Raw genomic sequence first — 24229 nt, forward strand, 5'->3', positions numbered from 1 at the left:
ATTTTGAGTTTTCAATGGTTTTATTTTTGTTTTTTGCAGTGGCCACCATTTTGTTGAACCAGGACAAGGTTATGTTCTTTACGTGACTAATCATGTGACTGGAAGGAATGCCATGTGTCCTATTGCATCATCTTCTCCCGCCTATAAAAGATGGCACAGTGCAGTTAGTGTTCTAATATTAGAATATTCACAATGAACTTCTGCTTGCACTTCTTTTGACCAGGGAACCTTTTGAACTAGTACTTTGCCTTTTGATTTTTGGTAAAATTTTTGAATGATGGCAGTGATTTCTGGTTATAAAACTTTGCCCATCTTTTGACCATTCTTTTTTGCCTGTGGTCCTGAATTTGTATTCATCTACTTGTCCTTCTTTTACTGTCCTTTTTAGGACAAGCATGTTTTCATCCTGGACACAAACCACAAAAATTAATATATTGATCCATTTCCAGTTTAATAGTTTTGAGCATATATATATATATACAGTGGCACCTCTGGTCACGACCGTAATTCGTTCTAAAACTCTGGATGCAACCCGATTTGGTCGCGACCTGAACATAATTTCCCCATAAGATTGTATGTAAATACAATGAATCCGTTCCAGAGCATACGAACTGTATGTAAATATATATTTTTTTAAGCACAAAAATAGTTATACCATAGAATGCACAGTGTAAACATTGAATAACACTGAGAAAACCTTGAACAACAGAGAAAACTAACATTTTTGCGCCAGACCCTTATGAACTGCTCGCTGTAAACTTTTTTTTATGAGTTTCAAGCACAGGGAAAAAATATTAAATGCCACTTCTCTTGCGAAACTTTTGAAACCATCCTCTACTGGCTTTAAATTCCTCACCTTCGCCATTCAAAGAAGGATTTGTTTTCAGTAAATTGCCATTAATCTTCCTGGTTTTCTTGCATATGATCGCCTCACTTACGCTACCCCCTGCAAGTTGCTTCTCGTTCAACCACACTAGCAACAGTTTTTCCACCTCTTCCAGCACTTGAGGCCTCTGCTTGGTTAACTTTGTAACTCCTTTTGCAACATCAGCTGCTTTATTAGGCCCTGTATACGCAAACAAAAGAAAATGGGAAATCATTGGCACATACGAACGCGCGTAGGGAAACTGGCCGGCAGTGTTTTTGTTCGCCATCAGAACGTGTGGTCGTGAGCAGATGCAAAATTCTGGCAAACTTTTTGATCGTAACCCGATTTGTACGTGTTCGGAAATGTTCATGACCAGAGGTTCTACTGTATATATATTAACAGTGAGTCATGTAGGTGCTACTAAATACTATAAGTCCTTATCCTTTTGCTTTATGCTGTTTACGAAATTCATGGTCACATTGGGACTTCATTCCTGGTTCTAACTTTTCTTCCATTTGTTAAACATCTCTTTTGCTTTTCCCAGTTATTTTTCTTTTTTTTTAACTTACTTTGGCTTCTAATTGCTTCAGCCCCCCCATCCCTTTGTGCTGGTTGCTTGCCACTTTCAAGGTTATTCTTTTTAATTTGCTCCTCCTGATCTTGACTTCTGGCAACCTCTTGGTTAATAATTTTTGATGTTTCTTTGGGATTGAGGTTTCTGAGTTTGAGTTTTTGTAGTTCAGAATTATAATTTCTAGTTTAATATTATTGATTTTAACCATTTTTAAGATTTTTGGATTATAAATTTTGTCTGTGCTTTGTAGCTAAAAGATTGTTCTTCAAGATAATTAGTTTTTCTGTTTATTTCTTTCCTAATTTATTTTATACTAAGGTTGATTTATTTTTTATGTTAATTTTCCTTCCTATTTAATTATGTATTATTTTTATAAAATCCTTTTTCCTTTATACTTTAGTCTCCTTATTGCTTGATCAGAAGCAAAAACAGATTTACATCTTCTGAGGCAAATAAGAAGAAAGAATTATTTGTGCCTGAATCTTTGCTTGAAGGTTGTTGTATAAACCTTTGAGGATTCGAGTGGATGGCCTTGGCATGTCTGATAGATCAGCTGAGGGCAATTCAGACATAATTCAGATGGTTGTAATTCCCCTTTAAATGAGCAGATTAGATTTCTTTTATAAAAGTGCCTTTGTGAAATGCTCTTCCATATAAAAACCAAAAGGCTTTCTTTCCTAGGGGCCTTGTTTTTCTCTTTGCTAAGTTGTTTTGTATTTAATATCCTTTGGTGGACGTAAGGCCAAATTCTGCGTATAGCCATGCCTTCCACCATCTGTTCTCTTTATTAATTCAGATGCACTGCAATACTTGCACCGGTCATATTGCCAATGATTTTTCAGGAAAGCAATGAAGCTTGCTATATTTTAAATAAAACAACACTTCATGTGTAATGTACAGTAACCTCACATTATGGAGCCTAACTTAACAGCAACCAGCCCAGGCCAAGAGCCCTTTCTGGGTTAGTCACACAGTCTTAGCCATAAAAACAAAACGACTTTAGGACAATGTGGGGACCTGATAGTTTGTCTTTAGAAACCAGACTTATGGTAGCAGATACAGGCAGCACATGGATATCATAGAAAATCTTCACAGAAGACACCTCAGGCCAGAATCAAACTGGTGGCCCACATATGACCATGAAACAACCATGCAAGCTGCTACACTTTCCTGCCACCATAACTTTTAAAGTAGCAAGATATTTCAAAAGTGTACATAATTTTAATTAGTGATGGTCATTACAATTAATTTTACTAATCTGAGTTTTAAATAAATTGATTTGCTTGAGTTTCTTGATTCATTATATGGTGGGGTGTTTGGGCTGGAACATGTTCCACCTTTGACGAAACACAAACATAACTCATATACCTTGCAAACGATTTAGTGGCAGTGTTTTTCTGACTATGATTTTTGGTTAAGACAGGATTGATTTTCTGGTTTTGAGCCTTCCTCGTGTTAATTCTTGTTTCATCTTCTGACTTGTCTTATTTTTGCCCTTGCAGCCTGCTATATTGCCTGCTCTTCACAGTACACTGTTTAGTGTCAAGTCTTTTGGTTAGCCATTTATTTTCTTTATATCCTTGCCTTTGCAAGTTACCATCTGTTGTGGACTAAACCTTTGTATATCTCATGTCCCAGCTGCAAAGTCCCTTTTTTAAACTGCAAAACATTGTCCATTCTCCTTCGATGTTTATCATTTGGATTATTGCAGTATTGTTTTCACTGGGGCTTCTGTTCAAAGATGAACTAATTACAGAAAATTCAGAATGTTGCTGCAAGAGTCCTGACTCCAACTAAGCATACTGAACATATTTCCGCTTAATTGTCTCAACTGCTCTGACTTCCTATTTGATTTTAAATGGTCTTCTACATTTAGAAAGCTGTATCTGCCATCATCACAAAACACCTGCTATCACTCTTTGTTGTAGGTGTTAGATTAAATGTCACTATGCAACTATAATTCTAATATATATCTAATATATATAAAAATGTCTTATTCATAGGCAAAAACTAACATATGAATGTAAAAGAATTGTTATTCTTCTTACTTCTCACTTATTCTGACACTGTGTTACTACACATTGCAGTATTTTGCACATCACATCCACGTTCAGGCTTTTCGTAATTTTAAATGATTAACTTCTATAGGCATTTTTAAAATGGACAGACCTCTACTTCTAAAACCCAATCTTTCACATGGCAGATATTTTTTATAACAGATACTTTTTCTATCTCTGCTCTACTGGATCTACAAGTGTAATATGGGCAGGTTTTTAAACATTTCTCTGGCACCTTAAACGTATAGTTCTAGTGTTGATTCTGTTCCATTCCTGAACCTGAGCTCCTACAGTTATTGCTGCTTTATGTTAGAACTGTTAAACATTCATTGGCCAAGCAAAACCTGGTTTCCTTTCTAAATAATTACAAAGACAATACCTGCCATATTTTTGATTTTTGTTTTATTATAATGGCTTTAAAGTTACCATTTAAAGAATATTTTCAATGTCAGTAATGCTTGTTTAGCTACTTCAGCTAACATGTGGTTTTATACACAGTCTGAGTTACTTGCCGATTTGATGCAAATTGCTTTAAACAACTTAGTATACTTAAAAGTAAATAAATTCTGGTCACTGTATAAAATTTTAGCTACAACTGTAAAGGGGAAAAAGAGAGAAAGTCCATTTTAGTTTAGTGCCATATGCTATTCCTTGATTGATTGTACCCACCCATAGCACAGAACTGACATCTTGTGTTGTAAAATATCAAGGCATGTCCAGCACAGCTGATCTACCAAATATACTTTCTTTATTTTGCTTTAAAAATTTCCCTTGTATCGTGTGTTAATGTAGTAGTTTCCTGATCAACATTCAAACTATTTTTTTTAAGTTTCCTAAGTTGCTTCAAATAAAGCTATCTGCTAATAGAATAATAATAAACTTTTAAAATATACTTTAAAACCATTATCATGGTACATTAAATATGTTCAGGTGTTGAATTTGTGAAACATATGCAGAGTCAGAGTGCCACAGCTTAATAAAAGAGAGGAGGGCATTCACACATGTGGTTCTGATCTCCAGAAGCAAAACCAAGTACAGTGGAACCTCGGTTTGCGAGCATAATTCGTTCTGGAAATGTGCTCACAGTCCAAAGCACTCGTATATCAAAGTGAATTTTCCCATAAGAAATAATGGAAACTCAGATGATTCGTTCCACAACCCAAAACTATTCATATAAAAACTAGGGGGCTCCGCCCCCTGCTCGCTTTGCTCGCCAACCCCTGGTGTTGGGAAATTACAAAAAGTGTGATGTATGAATGAGATATAGCATAGTGTGAAGGTGTAGATGACGCAGATAGGAAGCAAACAATAAAGTGTTTGGCACAGTGTAAAGGTTTATTGGAAAAATTTTTTGTAAACAACATTAGTAGTAAAGATGGTGTCTTGTCCTTGAATGAGTTTTCCTTGGCATGGAGCATTTATGATCTTAACTTTAACGTCAGATGAACGTCGAACTTGTGAGAAGGCCACATAAAGTTGTCCATGTACAAAAACGGGCTCAGATAGGTAGATGCCAACCTTGTCCATGGTTTGTCCTTGTGATTTGTTGATGGTCATGGCAAAGGCAGGTTAAATGGGGAATTGTTTCCGTTTAAGTGTAAAAGGTAATTCCAGGTCAGAACTTGTAAGGTCAAATGTAGGAATTAGAACAGTATTGTTAGCATGTGATCCTGTAAGAACTGTTGCTTGAATAAGATTGTGTGTCATGGTGTAGACGACTAAACGTGTACCATTGCATAAACCCTGTTTAGTGTTAAGGTTTCTTAATAGCATGATTATTGTTCCGTTTTTAAGGCTAAGACTGTGTTGTGGTAATCCGGCTGGGTTAATAGTGTTCAAATATTCTAAGGGGAAATTAAGATGGTCATTGTCATCATCAGAGTTAACTTTGTCAGAGCTTAGAAAGAGGTGTGACTCTCCAGGAAGTAATGAAATGACCTGGTTATTAATGTGATCAACAGTAATATTTTTTGGACATAATATAGTTCGTTGTGTTAAAAGGGGTATTTGGTCTAATGAGACCAAATATTTCCGTAAGTAAGTCGTCGTAGATAAAGGGTTGAGGAATTGTAATAATATCTGGGTGAAGTCCATCTGTATTGGTGAGTGTACAATGTCCTAGTTGTAATAACCAATTGTTATATGCGGGATCTGGACATCGCATGTTTTGTACCAAGTGTATCTTTTGAAAGCAATGCCAATTGTCCACGTAACATTTTTTGTTCCGCGGTTTTTGAAGCGCGTTGTATGCGCCGACGTGAATTTTTTTTTTTGATGTGGGTTCGTGTAAGGAGGATCGAACTCACTGTTAATATGCGGACTGTTCGTTTCTTCGTATTATCACCAATCAGGTCTCGCGCCTGTATATGTATTGTAGTTCGATCTCTTGTTGTTTATGTATGATGTCGTCACGTATTTTAAGGTGGACTGAACAATAGCTGAGCGCATTGCAAGTGGAGCAATAGTTAAGCACTGTCTAAAATCTCTTCCTAATAAAAGTACCTTTCCTGCAAAGGGAATATTATTATTCATCAACTTTTGTAGAAGTTTATCAATGGTGTTGAGTAAGTGACTGGATGCCATTGTACATTCATCTATAATTAATAGTGTGGCAAGATGGATGTGACGTGCATTGTTACTGTTCATTTTCATAGTGGATACCGATGTTTCTGTGATTGGGACCGGTATGCCGACGTGATTTGTGCATATTTGCGTTCTTGATTTGTTTCAGGGTGCACTGTTCCAATGCGATGTAATATTTGTCCACATACGCAAAAGCAGTATGGGCCATTGCCTTTTGGTGACCTGATATTTACTCCGGTAGATGCAAAATCAAATGAACTATTGTAGGATGTAATGCAGTTCATAAAGTTTTTACTTTCAGGTACTTCGTTAGTTAGAAGTTTCTGTAGATATGCAGGAAATGAATGTAAAGGAGGCAGTGTAATTTGACCCTTTTGACAACAACGTGTAAATTCATAACTTGTATTGCCATTTGTTTCTTCAGGGAAGTTAAGTGAATGACAATGATTGCAAATGACATTAATTAATCCCAATGAATTTTCCTGAATAGTGGACTTATTATTGAACGCGTTGTCAGCTAACTGGCGCAATCATTTAGCAGGTGTCTGTCATTGATGTCCTTGACGTGTATCTTTTGCTTGTGCCGTTTGAGAGGCGCGTCATTGTATGTGCAGGATTTGGGACGTGCTATTCTGGAGCTGTAATCGATTTGCCTGTGGTGTGTGAGAAGCCCGTTGCAGTTTACGGCGTTCATTGTTGTATTGAGCATTGCCCGTTTTTGTATGTGTGTTAGTGTGGTCGTGGGTCTGAATCGTCCTTTTTGTGTACGTTTCGTGTGCTATGTCCGTAGTCTGTCCCGTTTCGTGTCCAATGGGCTTCGTGTGGCGCTCGCGGCTTCTTTTTTTTTGTGTGCTGGGGGCTTGTTGCCTGAGTTTTTATTTCTGTTAGTGGAGGGGGTGTTTGTGTGTCGTGGGGCTGAATCGTCCTTTTTGTGTGCGAACCGTTTCGTGTGCTATGTGGCGCCTGCGTGTGACTCCTTTGTTTTTGGTGTTCTAGGGGCGCGTGGCCTCATTTCTTATTTCAGTTACTGGAGGGGGGCTTTGGGTGTCGTGGGTCTCAATCCTCTTCTTTGTGTGTGTCCCGTTTCGTGTGCAATGGCTTCGTGCGTTTACGTTGCATTCCATCCGGCCGGTTTCCGTTGCTTGGGGGGGGGGGGGGGTTTATGGGGCGCCTGCGCAGTACGTCTTTTGCGTCCACGGCCCATGGCCGGATGTCCCTGCGTCCATCCGGTTTACCATTCTCGGTTAGTAATATGGATGATTAATACAAAATATAAAGTAAAAATACATAAAACAAATTAACCTGCACTTTACCTTTGAAAAGAATCATGGCTGGTGTGAGCAAGTCTCTAAACTCTTGTGGGATTGCACCCCATGGGACGACAATCGGAAGAGTGCCCCAAAGCAATCGCAGTCTCCCAGCGCTGTAGCAGTTCGCTGTAAAAGCAAATCCAAAAAGATCACAGACATGCTATAAGAGCCTGCCGTCGATGGGTGATACAAGGAACAAGGAGCATTATAAATGCGCAGGGCACAGTACTACTTGGCTACGCCCCTGCCTGACTGCTGTGTCTGTGTATAGGAGAGTGGCAGATCCCGCTACAATAAATAACCGCGCTGTTGCTGTTTCAAGCTGAATAAAGCTGGTGTTGCTGAGACTCGGCTTCGTGTTTTGGGGTGCAAGACGGGGACTCGCACGTCACAGCACACACGCGCGCGCACACACACACACACACACACACACATACACACACAGTCACAATGCTGTAGTAAACAGTATACGCTCGTACGGATGTTGACTATATGAGTGAGGCACGCCGACTCAGACGGAGAATAGGAGACAATTGCCCACAATCCAGCAGAGAGAGAGAAGAACCATCAGCTCAGTTGTGATCACATGACACTCTGCAGACAAAGCGTATGCATACTACTCGTATTGCAAGACCTCGCTCGTTTATCAAGTCAGAATTTATTACAAATTTTAGCTCGTCTTGCAAAACACTTGTAAACCAAGTTACTCGCAAACTGAGGTTCCACTGTATAGCTATCAAAAATAATATTAACGTGTTTGAAAAGACACAAGCGATTTTATCCATGTTTCTTATTTGCATTACAGGTAGTGTAAAGTGTCCCCAGCTCTGCTTCCCCTTTGATCATGTCATTTTGTGTGCAGTGAGAATCCCGTTCTTGTGAAGAGCTGTGTCTACAAGTGTCACCTTCATTTGAGGATTACAATTTTAACTTGTTTCTTTTAAACAGCTGTACAAGAGTCATAGGCTTTTCATGCTTTGTAGATGCATGACAAGCATAAATGTAAAAATTAAATAAGAAATATAAATAAATCAGATATAGTATAAATATATATGGAACAACTAAAATATTTAAGCTACATTTGGATATATTCAAATATTTACTTATTTTTAGTATGGATAACTTTTGCTAATTTGACAGAGCTGCTGCTTGTGATGTATGAATCTGTTAGACACCCACAATCATCTGATGCCTAGCCGCAGTTCCAAGGTCCAATACTTGGTGAATTGTCATTTTTCTTTGTAGGCTTTCCCATCAGGTATTCTCTTCCAAAGTCTGTCCCAGAGTCTTTGTCACCGCTAATGTTAAGGTCCACGTGAAAGCCCAACTTTTAGTTCATCTACTTCTGTACTTGTTTTCCTTTCTGCACACAGTATTTGCTGCAGTGTCTACCAACTTTATGTCAGTTTTATGCATGGTGATTTTGAGGTGCTCACTGTAGTCTGATTATAATGTCTTTGAATTGTTTTGTATCATAATTTATCTTGGTAATTTGTACTTGTGTTCATTTTTGTAAAACGTCTTATATTAGTACACTCTAAAATAATGTTAAATAACAAAGGCTAATTGATATTAATGCTTAAACACCACATAATGTTTTTGTTGTTTTGGCTTCATAATTCATATTTTTGCAGCTATTTCCCATGTGCCATTGCAGTTCCTCCTTCATAGCTGAACAGAGAAATGCACATGGGAGAAATCAGGTAGAGAGACGGGTCAGATAAACTTGGCAAAACATGAAAGGGAGATTAGCAGTTCTGTCAACACATGTCCAACATATACAAAGATAATCTGATGCAAAGCCGATTAACTCCTGAGATGTGTGGCAATGCAGCTATGCAGATTGCATAAAAAAGAAAATTACCTGTGCAGTGCGAAGTGATTTTTCAGGGTTTTTTTGTAAAGTTATTTTCAAAACCAAAAAATGTTGTGTCTGTAGGAAATACTAATAATGCCTGCATATTTTTTACCAATCAAGTAGAATACAATATTTTTCTTTTTTCTTGCTTGCCATCTCTAAATCTGTCATTAGTATATTATCCAAAGTCAACAGAGCCTTTGTAATAGTACTATTCATTCCATCCTTGAATCATCATGCAATTATTTCTGTCCTTGATGGACTTTGGTTACATTATAATCATGCTTCATTTTTGTACATAACATTCTCTCCCACACTCATCATTGCAGGGCAGCAAGGCAAGAACTTTTTTAGGCAAAAAAAGAGTTCCTTGGCCATACAAGTGTAGCTTTCTTGTTGAAATCTGTAGATTCATGATGATGCTGGTGTCCTTGAGGATATTTCTGTTTTCTGTGATTTTTTTAACAGTAATAAAATAAAAGCAAAGTTGTTAAAAAATGTTTTGAGAGTGCAAATACTTTACAATAATCTGTTGAAAACATTTTGGGCTTACAACTTTAGGGCCTGCCTTGCCTATAATATCTTAGCTTAGTCACCAACATGCAAGTGTATAGGTTACTGGAGGTTATTACAGATTTTCTTTTTGAAACTGACCACCATAAATTGATATAAATTAGAAATATCCTGTCCTCAGAAATATCCTGTATAAGTTTGGTTTCTTTCCTATGAATATCAGGGAAGATCTTTGTGTTTTACAGGAGTCAGTCTCTTTTCTCAAGCTGATATAGGATTTTGCTCCACTGCTTCTATCATCTTATTGTCTCTTATTAAAGAAGGTATTTGATGATGAGTCCACACACATAAGTGGACAGCTTCTGTTTAGAGTTTCTTATTTACTATGGTGTTCCTAATAATTCATTATAAGCGTATGCATAAATTAGAGTGTCAGACGTGTTTGAGCAAAGTGGTGCATTCTAAGTACTGGACAAGTACTTTGAGTAGCTACTACAATATATAGTAATGTTTTAAACATTTTTATGGCACTGTTAGCTTGAATGTTTATCCCATGTCAAGAAAAGGTTAAGAATATGAATATTGTTGATAGGCACAATCTGAAATATTTTGAATGCTTTAAAATCATGAAGCTGAGGGTTGATATCTAATAAAATCATAATAATTTTATACTGCATTATTAGCGTGCCCAGTGTGGGCTTATTTACCCTCAAACACTACACTGTTCTGAACCCTGTTCTAAAGATTTTGTTAGGTGTTTTATATATACTGCTCAAAAAAATTAAAGGAACACTTTTTAATCAGAGTATAGCATCAGGTCAATGAAACTTCTGGGATATTGATCTGGTCAGTTAAGTATCAGAGTGGGTTGTTAATCAGTTTCAGCTACTTTGGTGTTAATGAAATTAACAATTGGTTCACTAGAGGGGCAACAATTAGACAATCCCCAAAACAAGAATGGTTTAACAGATGGAGGCCACTGACATTTTTCCTTCCTCATCTTTTCTGACTGTTTTTTCACTAGTTTTGCATTTGGTTACAGACAGTGTCACTACTGGTAGCATGAGGTGCTACCTGGATCCTACAGAGGTTGCACAGGTAGTCCAACTTCTCCAGGATGGCACATCAATATGTGCCATTGCTAGAAGGTTTGCTGTGTCTCCCAGCACAGTCTCAAGGGCATGGAGGAGATTCCAGGAGACAGGCAGTTAGTCTACGAGAGCTGGACAGGGCTGTAGAAGGTCCTTAACCCATCAGCAGGACCAGTATCTGCTCCTTTGGCAAGGAGGAACAGGATGAGCACTGCCAGAGCCCTACAATATGACTTCCAGCAGGCCACTGGTGTGAATGTCTCTGACCAGACAATCAGAAACAGACTTCATGAGGGTGGCCTGAGGGCCCGACGTCCTCTAGTGGGCTCAGTGCTCAGAGCCCGGCACCGTGGAGCTTGATTGACATTTTCCACACAATACCAGAATTGGCAGTTTGGTGGTGGGTCAGTGATGGTCTGGGGAGACCTACCCATGGAGGGACTCACAGACCCCTCTACAGGCTAGACAACGGCACCTTGACTACCATTAGGTATCAGGATGAAATCCTTGGACCCATTGTCAGACCCTGTGATGGTGCAGTGGGTCCTGGGGTACTCCTGGTGCATGACAATGCCTGGCCTTATATGGTGAGAGTATGCAGGTAGTTCCTGGAGGATAAAGGAATTGATACCATTGACTGGCTCCCAAGCCTGCCTGACCTAAATCCAATAGAACGCCTCTGGGACATTATGTTTTGGTCCATCCAACGCCACCAGTTTGCACCTCAGACTGTCCAGGAGCTCAATGATGCCCTGGTCCAGATCTGGGAGGAGATCCCCCAGGACACCATCCATTGTCTCATTAGGAGCATGCCCTGATGTTGTCAGGCATGCATACAAGCACTTGGGGGCAATACAAACTATGGAGTATGATTTTGAGTTGCTGCAATGAAATTTCGGCAAAATGGACTAGCCTACCGTATTATTTTTTCACTTTGATTTTCGGGGTGTCTTTGAATTCAGCCCTCTGTAGGTTGATAATTTTTATTTCCATCAAACGATGCGGCATCCTTTCATTCCTAACACATTACCCAGTCCATATCAGTATAGATATCCAGCATGGTTTTTTCCCTTTGAGATCTGATGTGTTTTCAAAATGTTCCATTAATTTTTTTGAGCAGTTTATTAAACACAAGTGTTATATGTTTGACATAAACATTTTAATTAACTGTAATCATACGGAGTTTACTTAATATTGTGAAAGTGCTCGTATGTTTCAAAGTTCAGCAAAAGGATGGGAAAGAGATTAAGAAATGATATCCATTTTATACAAATGAATGCACAATTAACATAAGAATATTTAATTCTAATAAAACCCTAGAGTTCAAAAGGGTTCTTACAATCAGTGAAATTCTGATGGCTTATAGCACTGGATATACAGTACAGTAAAAGTGTCCTTAAATCTGTTGCACTTAAGTTTTCCAAATCTAAATCTGTAGCTTTTGGCAGCAATTGAAACTTCGGAACCAGGGATGGCTATTTTCTGACAAAATTGAATTGGCCTTCTTGCTGACCTGCACAAGATGCACTTCAGAAGTGCTAATTTTGACTGTGTTGTGGGAAGAGTGTTTGTTGGTAGTACAGAGAATCTGAAACTAACAAGCAAAACAAATACTACCAGTGATTGAATAAACAGTTTTTTTTAAGTTTTGCCTGCTTTCAAACAATTCAGTTTTCTATGAAAAAATAGTCTATTCTCTCTTTTCATACTGATTTGTTCTATATCCAGATGAACGGTCAGACTGTTATCAAGGAGGTCACTAAATACCTGTAGTGCACCACCATCTGAACTGCCTTCCCTTTTATGTCTGCTGAGAAGCCACATTCTTAGTTTTAAAAATTTCTAACTATTACTTATACAAGAAATAATAGAAGCAGTTAACTAAATCATTAACAACCGATCCATGACTTGTCCTGCTTATCATGTGAAGGACTAACAATGAAAAAGTCATCCACACAGTTTAATATACAGTACATCTGTGCTTGTGTGAACTCAGCCAGCCGTACCAAATAAATAGAAGATGAGACCGACAGCAGCCGTGAGGTGACCTAGTAAATGATTGCGGTGCATCTGAAAAGCAGCTAATTAAGCAGTTAATTAAGATATACAGTTAACCCTGTCAGACTTCAAACAGAAAGGTTCAATTATTTTTCTAAACTAAAATCAGAGGATGAATGTAAATTAAATCAATAAATTACAATATGGCTGCGGTGGGTTGGCACCCTGCCCGGGATTGGTTCCTGCCATGTGCCCTGTGTTGGCTGGGATTGGCTCCAGCAGACCCCCGTGACCCTGTGTTCAGATTCAGCGGGTTGGAAAATGGATGGATGGATGGAAATTACAATATGGTGTGGGATTTGGAATTTTCTAAGTGCCCAGGTTGACATTACTTTACATAGCCTACTTTAGTTTATTAGAGAACATTTTTAGAAACATCTTAATCAAAGAAAGATGAAGTCCAAGCTCCAGTCAGGAACTTGATAGACTCCTCATACCAGCCTTTTGTTTTTTTAATTACAGAAATTTCTTTCTGAAGGATCGTCTTAAATATAGGAATAACATGGCCATAGCTGTGATCTGAACGATGATCAGTATGCAACATACAGTAGTCTATATTCTGTTTGTTTTTTGTAAATCAAGCAAAGATTTAAAAATACAGTGCATATATAACTACATTCATGAATTCTGTCATTTCTGAACAAGTGGTACCGAGTACATTATGAGTGATGCTGCAGAAGTGTGGAGTTTTGGGGCTATGGTTGCATGGCATTCATGCCCTGTTTTTGCACAATGAAGTACATACTCTATCTGCTTATTTACTTACAGTTGGCAGAAGTGCAAGTGTGTTTAGTCTTCCCTCTTGTTTTGCGATTTTGTTGGACATGGTATGAAGATGGGTTGTGGTGCTCATTGAATCTGTAATTACATTAAGCAGCCTTCACTACAGACAAACGGATGGGTAAATATTAAAGTCAAAGATTTTGAGAGTCCTATGAATTACATCATATAATCTCCATCACAAACTGCAGACGTTCAGCCAGGATTATCCAGGTTAGCCGGGTTCAGTATCCACACTTCCAATTGTGCCCTTGTCACTGCAAATGAGAGAGAGAACTCATTCCTAGTTTAGAAGCTTAATCATATTTGGAAATCATTTTTGGTGAGAGCAGAGGGGAATCATTAACTTGACCATCAGTCTGGTACAGTGGCAGCAATACTGTGGATGTTGCACCAAATAGCAGTTGGAAAACAGTCCTGATGTTTGAGACTGAAGCTCAGCTCTTGGTTACCCGACACTCTTTACCCCGGTTATCAAGCATAAGGTGATGACCAAATTATGTAATTGCATGAGTGAGTGGTTGGAATGAAGAAAGACTTTGGAGTAAAGCCACTGTTACTCTGGATCAAAGGAGACACATCAAATACTTTAGCACCAGTGACTACCATGCGATGTGCACTAAGCATGGCCTATTCAAAGGAAACCCTGGGGAAGATTCAGAAAATGAAATGTGCAGTTTATCCCTCACAGATTAGTGCATTGAAATCCTAGGAACCAGTTGAAGACTTCTCTTAGAGAGAATGAATTTTGTTTTTCCATTCTGCCAGCTGTTATGATACTTAGGAAGAAAAGTAGTAAAGTAAATGAGATGACATGAAAGTTGCATCCATTCATAAACTAGAAGTTCTTCGATAAACCCAAAATTGCTTTGTTTGTTTACGGACACCCTGGAACTGAAGCTTGCTAAAGTACTGAAGGCGTGCAACTGCCAGTCAACTCCCTTGGACCTCAAGTGTAGCATCCTCATGTCTGAGACTAGACAGGATATCTCTGTTTACATTTTTCCTACTAGTACTTCATGCCCAGACCTGTGTGTAACTCTGTGTTCAGCAAGCAAGTTTGCCTATAAAGCATTGTTAATTTCAGCTCTACACCATTTATTTCTGATTTATTCTCACATCTGTTTGAAAGGGAAACAAGAATGCTGCAGTGTGGACTTAGCAAAAGCTTGAGTAATTCAGGTAGGGAATTTAACACAGTTTCAGAGGACAGGCAGCAATTGCAATCAACACTACATTTTTTATCACAGCAATTACCAGACACTTATAAGATACAAGATAGAATGAGCACAGGCAAGCTGTCTTGACAACTTTACACAGTATGCTGTATGTGTTTTCACAATAGTGTACCCTTTTGCTATTTGCAATTTGTTTAACCCCTTGCAAATGTTAATCATTATCATTGCCAGATATAAACTTACACATCAGCATTCATTCATTGTCATTCATTCATTCATTTTTCAAATCCAATTATTTAAAACAGAGCCAGAATCAATTCCAGCAGCATTGATCTCAAAATAGAAACCAAAATGCATATTGTGCCTGTCCATCATAAGGAAAGCATACACACTTACATCGTTTTAAGTTACCCCTGCCAGGTTATTTCCTGAATATCACAGGTAAGGAGAGAAAAAAAGAAAGAAAGAACAAAGCAAATGAGAAAATAAATAAAAAAGTTAAGTCAGTCTATTTATATAATACAAAGTTGTCCACAGTGATTTACAACCTTAAAAGCAAGTAGAAGATTAATAAGCAGTAGCAGAACATAATAAAACTAGAGTAAAATAAGCTAAAAGGAAAATCAAACCATCATAGAACAAAAATAATGTCTTCAGACATACAAGCATATACAGTAATGTGAGTGTACATTTAGAAAATAAAACAAGAAATATCCCTTTCAACATAACCAGAAAAAAATGCAAATAAAAATTAAAAAAAAAGTTTTTTAACTGGGATTACTATAATCAGTCATGAGGGCTGATCTTAATACGAGTGGCAAGCTATTCCAGAGCCTAGGACCCTTTATCACAAAGGCAAGGCACCCCTAAGCTTCAAACAACGTTGTGGAACACACAGCAATCATTGTCATTGTTTAGAAGACCTGAGAAATCTGGAAGACGAGTAAGGGCAGAAAGATGGCATTGACCTGTATAAGACTTTAAAAATGAACTATGAATGGATGGCCACCCCACTTCTGTCTATAACATATACAGTAAATTTTATTTTTTCTGCTTGACGAACTTCTTTTCATAGCAGGAATCAAATTACATATGTAAACTCTGGATTGGTTCTTTTGTCAGCTCGTTGTCTGCATTTTGCCTGGTTGTCAGTTATTACTGTATATATAGCTATCTGCTTGATTTCAGCTATTTTTAGCATCAAGAAATCAATGCATTAGATAATATAGTTTGTATAGGAGAAAAAGGATGTAAATATATAGTAGTGTTATTCGTTTTATTACAATCCTCTCCTGTCACTGCAAAATGACATGGTTGATCTCAGGAATGCATCAGGTAGTGGCCTGCTATTTTCATAGAACATTCAGAATTTTTATTTTCATCCCATGTTAATATTTGTGACAGACGGTTATCAGCAAGAGTGAAAGGGAAGGTCTACAGGACGGTAGTGAGACCAGCTATGTTATATGGGTTGGAGACGATGGCACTGACCAGAAAGCAGGAGACAGAGCTGGAGGTGGCAGAGTTAATCAGAGAGATGCTAAGATTTGCACTGGGCGTGACGAGGATGGATAGGATTAGAAATGAGTACATTAGAGGGTCAGCTGAAGTTGGATGGTTGGGAGACAAAGTCAGAGATTGCATTGGTTTGGACATGTGCAGAGTGCTGAGTATATATATATATATATATATATATATATATATATTGCATAGTTAACTGTCAAATAATGCGACACGTGTTTCGCCCTCATTTGGGCTCATCAAGCGTACACACTCTATTGCTCCCCTCTCGGGGATCGAACCTCGGTCATCAGAGTCGTTTCGTTTGTTTATTTGACAGCCTGTAGGTCCGGAGTAATTACATTCATAGCATTCGTAGTCTGAGTCCTGACCTGAATTGTGTGGGTGGTTACCTACCAGGTAATGCTTGTGGTTGGTCTGCCAATGAATGAACCCAAATGAGGGCGAGACACGTGTAACCACCCACACAATTCAGGTCGGGACTCAGACTACGAATGCAATATATATATATATATATATATATATATATATATATATATATATATATATATATATATATATATAATATAATATTGTGGCACCCAGCTGGGGGTGGTACCCAGCCGGGATGCCCAGGAAGACCGGAGGAGGGCTTGTGCCTCCTCCAGACCACAAGGGGGTGACCGCCCTGGTTCCTTTGGGGTCCCCGGGTAGGGAGCTGGGAAGCTCAACCCTGTAGGGGCCCGTGGTTGCCGCCAGGGGGTGCCCCCATGCCTGGAGAGCCCTGGACCCCACCACACCAGGAAGTGCTGGGAGGAAGACGAGTGGGGACACCCGGAGTGCTTCCGGGTACGCAGCCAGCACTTCCGCCACACTGGGGAGTGCCGGTGGGAGATTGCCAGGAAGAACCTGGAGCACATAAAAGGGGCCGCCTCCCTTCAGACAGTGGCTGGAGTCGGGAGAGAAGCAGGACAAGGTCTCTGGAGGAGGCAAGGAGGCGGCCTGAAGAGCAAGAAGGCAGTGTGTGTTGGCCTGGACTTTTGGGGAACTTTGTGGTTGTGTGGCACTTTTGTAAATACTGGGACTGTTAATAAACATGTTGGGTGTAACAACGGTGTCTGCCTGTCTGTATCCGGGCTAGTCTCCACAATATATAAATATATATAAGGATGCTAAAGATAGAGCTGCCAGGCAAGAGGAAGGCCTAAGAGAAAGTTTATGGTTGTGGTGAGAAGACATGCAGGTGATGGGTGTAACAGAACAAGATGCAGAGGACAAAAAGATATGGAAGAAGATGATCCGCTGTGGCAACCCCTTTACGGGAGCAGCTGAAAGAAGAAGTAGTAATATCGCATAGCTATTTGTTTGCATAAGTGCCACCATTTTCTGGTTGCTTTGATGCTGTCTAATGTGCCATGTGATCCATCAGATCATGGGTACTAGGATACATGAGGTTACCACTTGAATCAAGCAAGTGCATAAGCCTGAAGTCTCCTTTGGTGTTGAATTTATTTGTTGTTTTGACTTTCAATTTAAGTTTGTGACTTGATTTTGGTGACATTAAAGATATTACTTTGAACAGATCCCAGCCTGGTGAAAAAGATTATTCATGCCAAAATTAAATAAAATCCAACATGTTAACTACACTGAAATGCTCTACATATACAAGTGGGCTATTTAAATTTGACACAGTTTTATCTTGTTGTAATTAAAAACATATTAACCAAATAATCACTTGCTTTTCACAATGGCATGCAATTTTTGTGTCTGTTTAAAATGCAATACAAAAACGTATTGCATTTTAATTCATGTACTGTACATAGATTTCATGTCATAACTAAAAGCAAAGTAAACGTGTTGAATTTCACTTAGTGGCAGCTCTGTGTGTATTGCATTTTGATATGAGACCATGCTTTAATTTTGACAGAACTAAATGTAATCAAATGACCAATCAGAGTCAAAATGTGGGACAAGGGGCATCAACAGTTGTAGAAAGGCGTTCCAATCACCAGTGAGTCGTATTTGGAAAGAAGGTGAGCATGCAGTTGATAAGGCAGGACATCTGCCATCTTATTGAACAGGTGGAAGCTGAATGAAATCTTTCATTCTCTTGCATGTTGAAAGAAGGGAAAAAAGTATAGTGTCTGTTTATCACAGGGGATTGCATTGAATTTTTCCACAAATAGCAAATATTCTTTTGAATAATCCATTTTGAAAATGTTTGTTCATCTCTTATGCTCTTAAATGATAAAAAAAAAATCTCTTTTATTTGTGTCCGATTCAAATGTAGCAGCTGTGTTATAAAATAGTTAATTCATAAAATATGAGTAGTCCAAGACAGTTGACAAAAAGAGTTGTGACCAAACCAAATATTTTTGCAGACAACATGAAATTATTTATATATCTACTTGCTTGTTAGCTGTATTTAGACTATATGTGACAGTAGTACCTCTTCTTATCCAAGCCAGGAGTTTTTATATGTGTTTGTTGGGGGGAGTGTGTGGTGGTGGTTGTTTTTTTTTTAATCATATTTATTTATTTATTTTTGAGTTTCTTTAAAATTATAAAATAATCTAATCTAACAAACAGTGAAAGACCACTGCACTGCAACACAAGCCGATGATCCACAGACCCCATTTGCATGCCTACAGAGTGCGTGTCAACTTAAGAGTGTTTTATATTCCAGTAAGCAATGCACCACCATTGGGATCATCTTACACCCTGATTTGCATACAAGGAAATTCTATTCATTTTAGAGCAGAGGAATTTGATTTGGGTGATTTTAATAGCAGCATTTAATTATGCTTTTAAAGGTGATTACTTAAATTTTACAAGTGGAGCTTTTAACAATTAATTAGGGTGGAATAAGCACATTTCAGGAAACTGTGCAGAACTTGATATCTTAACATCAATCTTGAGAAATACACTAAAAGTATCTAAAAGTTAATCTACTTTGGATTATTTCTTTTACACAGTGGAGTACATTATAGTCAAATGGAAAAAAGAAGTTAAATTTAGACTTAGCAGCTCTGTTGTTCAGAAGGGACATCTAGGTCTTTTGCCTTGTTTACTATGTTATAACAAGATAAACTACATGGAATGCACTAGTTAGGGAGAGCTAGGAACGACGGAGGTTATGCAGCAGGCCCCTCTGATAACTGTGGAATGAGGCTTTGGGATCTCAAAAGGACTGGTGTCTGAAAATCTGCCTTTTCTTAGGTACTCTGTAGTTTTCAGTGAGGACTATGATCTAATTAACATTTCACACAGGACAATCAAAGAATAAATGATTAGTTGGCGATGAGCAAAATGATTCACATAAAATTGTTGAAGAGTTTGCTTCCAGCGTTTAGTTTGTGTCTGGGAGCATTTTCATACTTTAATTCTACATGCATCATTTAGTTATTTAAATAATCTAGTGGAAAAAACATACATTGACATTTTGTTACACCATCCGCTGTGTGTTGTGGTGTATGTACTACAATGCCCACTTTTCCAAATATGATGACAGTCTTGTTAACCACAATCCTAGAGATTAATTGGAAACAAATAAAAAATTGGAGCTCAATAGCACATGAAATATATACTGTAAATCCTCAAATAGAATAAAGCGGTGGCTTTGTGTATATTGAGTTTTCCTGTGGAAAAGCAGAATAATGTCCATAAAGGTGCATTTTGGTGTGCCTTCATGTGGAAAATATACAGCATCTCATGTTATCAAAAAACTCACTGCACTCCTCTGTGATGGTGTGAATAAGATGTATAATAATAATTGATTTTAGTGGTGTGTGAAATATTACATGCACTAATCGATTGCAGAAAAGAAAACTGGTAAATAAGAGAGTGTGAACAAGACTTTTGGGAGTAATATTCTTTCTTTTCCACTCCAAAAAACCTTAAAAAAACTTGAAAAAAATCTTTTTATTGGGGTTCACTTTTCAAAATTGCCTGTAAAATGAATTTTAGTATTAGTTGTGTGAAAATGTATGTGAATCAAAACTAGCGGTAATCACAGTGACAATTGATAAAGACATGATTGAGTATTTGTTTACTGTGGGAGTGCTGGACTTTAATTCCATTATCTCTGATGTCTTTAATAATGTTTGAATTCAGTTAAACTGAGATTAGTAAATATCTTTTGAAGAGCTCCATCATTAGTATGGCATTAGTGATGACTTTTTTTTTATTCATATAAAGGAGGAAATGTTCATTCTGAAAAGCAATGACCTTACCATACCCTGCTCAAAGCAGGCATGAACATGATGGACCACAAAAATTGGAAACTGTGAACATTTAAATTGATTTGTTTTGTGCTATTATGCCACTTACATTTTTTTACTGGCTTGTAATACAAAAACTAGAATTCCGCACATGGTACAAAATTGAAAATTATAAACCACTTGAAAATTGAAAACATTTGACTTCAATAGATTCTCACAAAGCAAACTTAAATCCTTATTTCCACAAGTCTCTTGGGCTTTTTGAATGTCATGTAAAAACTTTTTTGTTGCATCCATCCGTAATTCATCAAACTTTCTTAATTCAGTTCAGTGTTGAACCCAATGTTGCTCTCTCAATAGCTCGGGGAACAAAACAAAAACCATATCTGGATAGGTTCCATTCTATCACAGGGCACACACATTCTCAGTCATATAAGTTAGACTTCACCGCTGTTTGTCTTTAGGATATCAAAGGAAAATCAAAAGAGCTTAAAAGAACCCCCCACCCCAAACACTCACACATACACACACAAGAGTAGAATATGTAAACTCCATGTAGACAATGCCAAAGCCAGAGTTCAAATCCAGGGAAAAAACTAGTTCACCACCACCCATCCATATTTCATTTCAGGGAAGCAAGTTTTACAAATGAAATGTTTCAGTTACATTTAGTAATAATAATGTTAAATACATTTGAAAATAGAACAGCATTGGATAGCGCTGTCACCTCATGGATTCGTAGATTTTGAACATTCTCCCCATGCCTGCAAGGGTTTTCAGATACTCTAGTTTTCCTCCTAAATCCCCAAATGTATGTGTGTTAGTTTGATTGGTGACTCCATATTGGTCCTGTTTGAATGCGTGTGTATGTGTGTGTGTGTGTGATTGAACTATGTGATAGACTGTTGCCTGTTCAGGACTGTTTACTACTTTGTACCCAGTGTAGCTGGAATAAATACAAGCTACCAGATACTATCAACTGGGTTAAGAGGACTGTTAACATTTTGAAGTATTAGTTGTTTTTTTTTAAACTAATTTTGTATGGGTTACATTTTTTTCTTTATTTTACAGTATACTGAACATCCATCTTACCTTGGTAAAGTGATTACTTTCAATTGTTGTGGGAATGAAACCCTCTCAGAATTTCACAGTCATAGCATCTATGTTCTTCTATATTACCAGTGGTACTGTCCATGGATGCTTGACAACTACATGAATTGATGGCATGCGATGGCCCTGGAATAGAAAGTGATCTCCATAAAACAAAGACTTGACCTATAAGTGTAACAAATTAACTGTATGTTCCTAGGCTTATTCCCAGCCTTCCTTTGGTCTAATTTGATATAACCTAGTTTTGTTTTTCTCTCTGGTATTTCATGCTGCTTACATTTTTATAGGATGGAGTTGCCATACATCACAGATTTTATTAATAAGCTTTGCCGCAGAGGCATGGATGCTTAGACTTTGGCCTTTAAATTTTTTTCTAAAAAGAAACTTAACTGTCATGACAGATGTTGGCTTACCACACTAACAACACACACCCTTTTAAATATTATTTTTCTTTTTATTTCAGCTGACAACCCCAACGTTTCCTGTGGTGGTTAAACTCGGACATGCTCATGCCGGAATGGGCAAGGTAAGAATTTCTCTGATGTACTTTCAATACTCCAATAATATTTCTGGCAGAATATTTTACTTTCCATCTGGCTCTTGATAAAGTACCATTTTCAATTGAATTTATTTTTGTATAGCACTCTACACTGAGAAAAGGCTCAGAGGTCTTGCATGTGTTTCCAGCTATAAAGTAGTGATAGAAATAACTAAGCTATATATCTTTATCATACATGAACTACAAATTAGGTGAAAGGCAAAGAGCAAATTTCAATCTGCTTTACATAAAATTGTGGCATTTTAAGTCCATTAATATTATAGATAAGATATGGCAAATTGACAAAGAATAAAAGAAAAACTCTTGCCAACAACATTCCTGGAGAAATAAAACTAAGGGGTCAATGGTCGGTTTTACAAATTCACTTCACAGAGTCACAGACAGAGAGAGCTAGTAGCTATATGGTGAAGGAGATAACATAAACACAAGATAAATTCCCAAACTTGCATCACTCTCATCTGACCATATTATCTAATCATTAATATGCTGACCCCAAACCAAGTTCAGCTGGTACAGTTTTTTTCTTTTTCAGAAACACAAGCATCTTTCTTTAATCTCTCCGATGTTATAATTAGTTGGTTTTATAAATGTTTTGGTGCTGAGGTGTCACCCGTTGCATGGCTGCACTCGAGTCCTAATCTGGGATCCTGAGGTAGTTTGTCATGAAGTGTGTGTAGCAACACACTGTGTCAGTGCATGCTCCTAACCTCCTCCTCCTCCTCAGTCCTCCCTGCATTATATTAGACACTCTTCATTTGGGGGTTTGGGTATCCAAATATTATGAATATAATGGCAGTAATTAGTATTATTAGTATCTTGCCATGGTAACATCGTTGTTTTCTTTTAGTGCCGATCCTATGGTCATGACATGAGTCCTGGTTGCCAGAGGCATTGTCACAGGGGTAACAGTGGCAGGCATTAAAAATTTGCTTCTTGTAGCTATTCCCTATCTGAGTTTATGGATGTAAAATGTATTTTGCGTATTGACTTCCTAGTAACACATTTCTTGCTCTGGTTCTTGCTGTCTGATTTTAGGTTTCCTTTTCTGACCAAAGATTGGTTTGACTCACAGTTGTGACCTTGGTTTGTTTTTTGTTTTGCTTAAAGCAAATCTCCCAGCCCTTTTAATTTTCCCTTTTTGTTTCTTGCACGTCAGTACACCTGAGATAAGTAACTTGTTTATCAAATTCTGTCATGGCATAATAAGAACCCAGAGGTCAAAATTCCTGTATCTATGAACAGGAGGGCTCATAACAGAAGACAAGATACTTGTAAAGACAATGAATTTACATTCACAGTCAAAGACGAATGGGGGTGAAAGTATTTATTAGGTAATGCAAACACTTAAGGTGATTTGTAGGCTAAAAAGTCAGTCCCCAAATCCTGCACTCAGCGTGGTGTTGCTGGTACTGGTAAGCCCCAAAAGGTTTGCCCCAAAACTCCATACTATCCTGTTTGTTTGAGAATGTTCTATTCGTGTGTTGCAGGACAAGATGACATCGTGGAAAGTACCCATTAAGTACTGATATTACTATAAAGCCTCTAAATGTTTGCCCATTATAGTTTAGAGGATGATGATTCTGAATGTAGTATACAGTAATCCCTCCTCCATCGCGGGGGTTGCGTTCCAGAGCCACCCGCGAAATAAGAAAATCTGCGAAGTAGAAACCATATGTTTATATGGTTATTTTTATATTGTCATGCTTGGGTCACAGATTTGCGCAGAAACACAGGAGGTTGTAGAGAGACAGGAACGTTATTCAAACACTGCAAACAAACATTTGTCTCTTTTTCAAAAGTTTAAACTGTGCTCCATGACAAGACAGAGATGACAGTTCCGTCTCACAAAGAATGCAAACATATCTTCCTCTTCAAAGGAGTGCGCATCAGGAGCAGATCATGTCACAGAGATAGAGAAAAGCAAACAAATCAATAGGGCTGTTTGGCTTTTAAGTATGCGAAGCACCGCG

The 24229-nt window shown here is 38.0% G+C and overlaps 2 protein-coding genes across 2 annotated transcripts in view; one reads left to right on the plus strand and one right to left on the minus strand.

Annotated features, from left to right (window-relative positions):
- Positions 1-24229, plus strand: part of LOC114654698 (synapsin-3-like) — a 749936-nt gene that overhangs the window by 516888 nt on the left and 208819 nt on the right. The window contains exon 7 of the mRNA XM_028805409.2: positions 22164-22226. Coding sequence (XP_028661242.2) covers positions 22164-22226 — 63 coding nt within the window. The remainder of the gene's footprint in view (positions 1-22163; positions 22227-24229) is intronic.
- Positions 1-24229, minus strand: part of LOC114654705 (metalloproteinase inhibitor 3-like) — a 756439-nt gene that overhangs the window by 156959 nt on the left and 575251 nt on the right. The window lies entirely within an intron of this gene.

Source organism: Erpetoichthys calabaricus, chromosome 1, assembly GCF_900747795.2.
Source record: "Erpetoichthys calabaricus chromosome 1, fErpCal1.3, whole genome shotgun sequence".
NCBI classification, from domain to species: domain Eukaryota; kingdom Metazoa; phylum Chordata; class Cladistia; order Polypteriformes; family Polypteridae; genus Erpetoichthys; species Erpetoichthys calabaricus.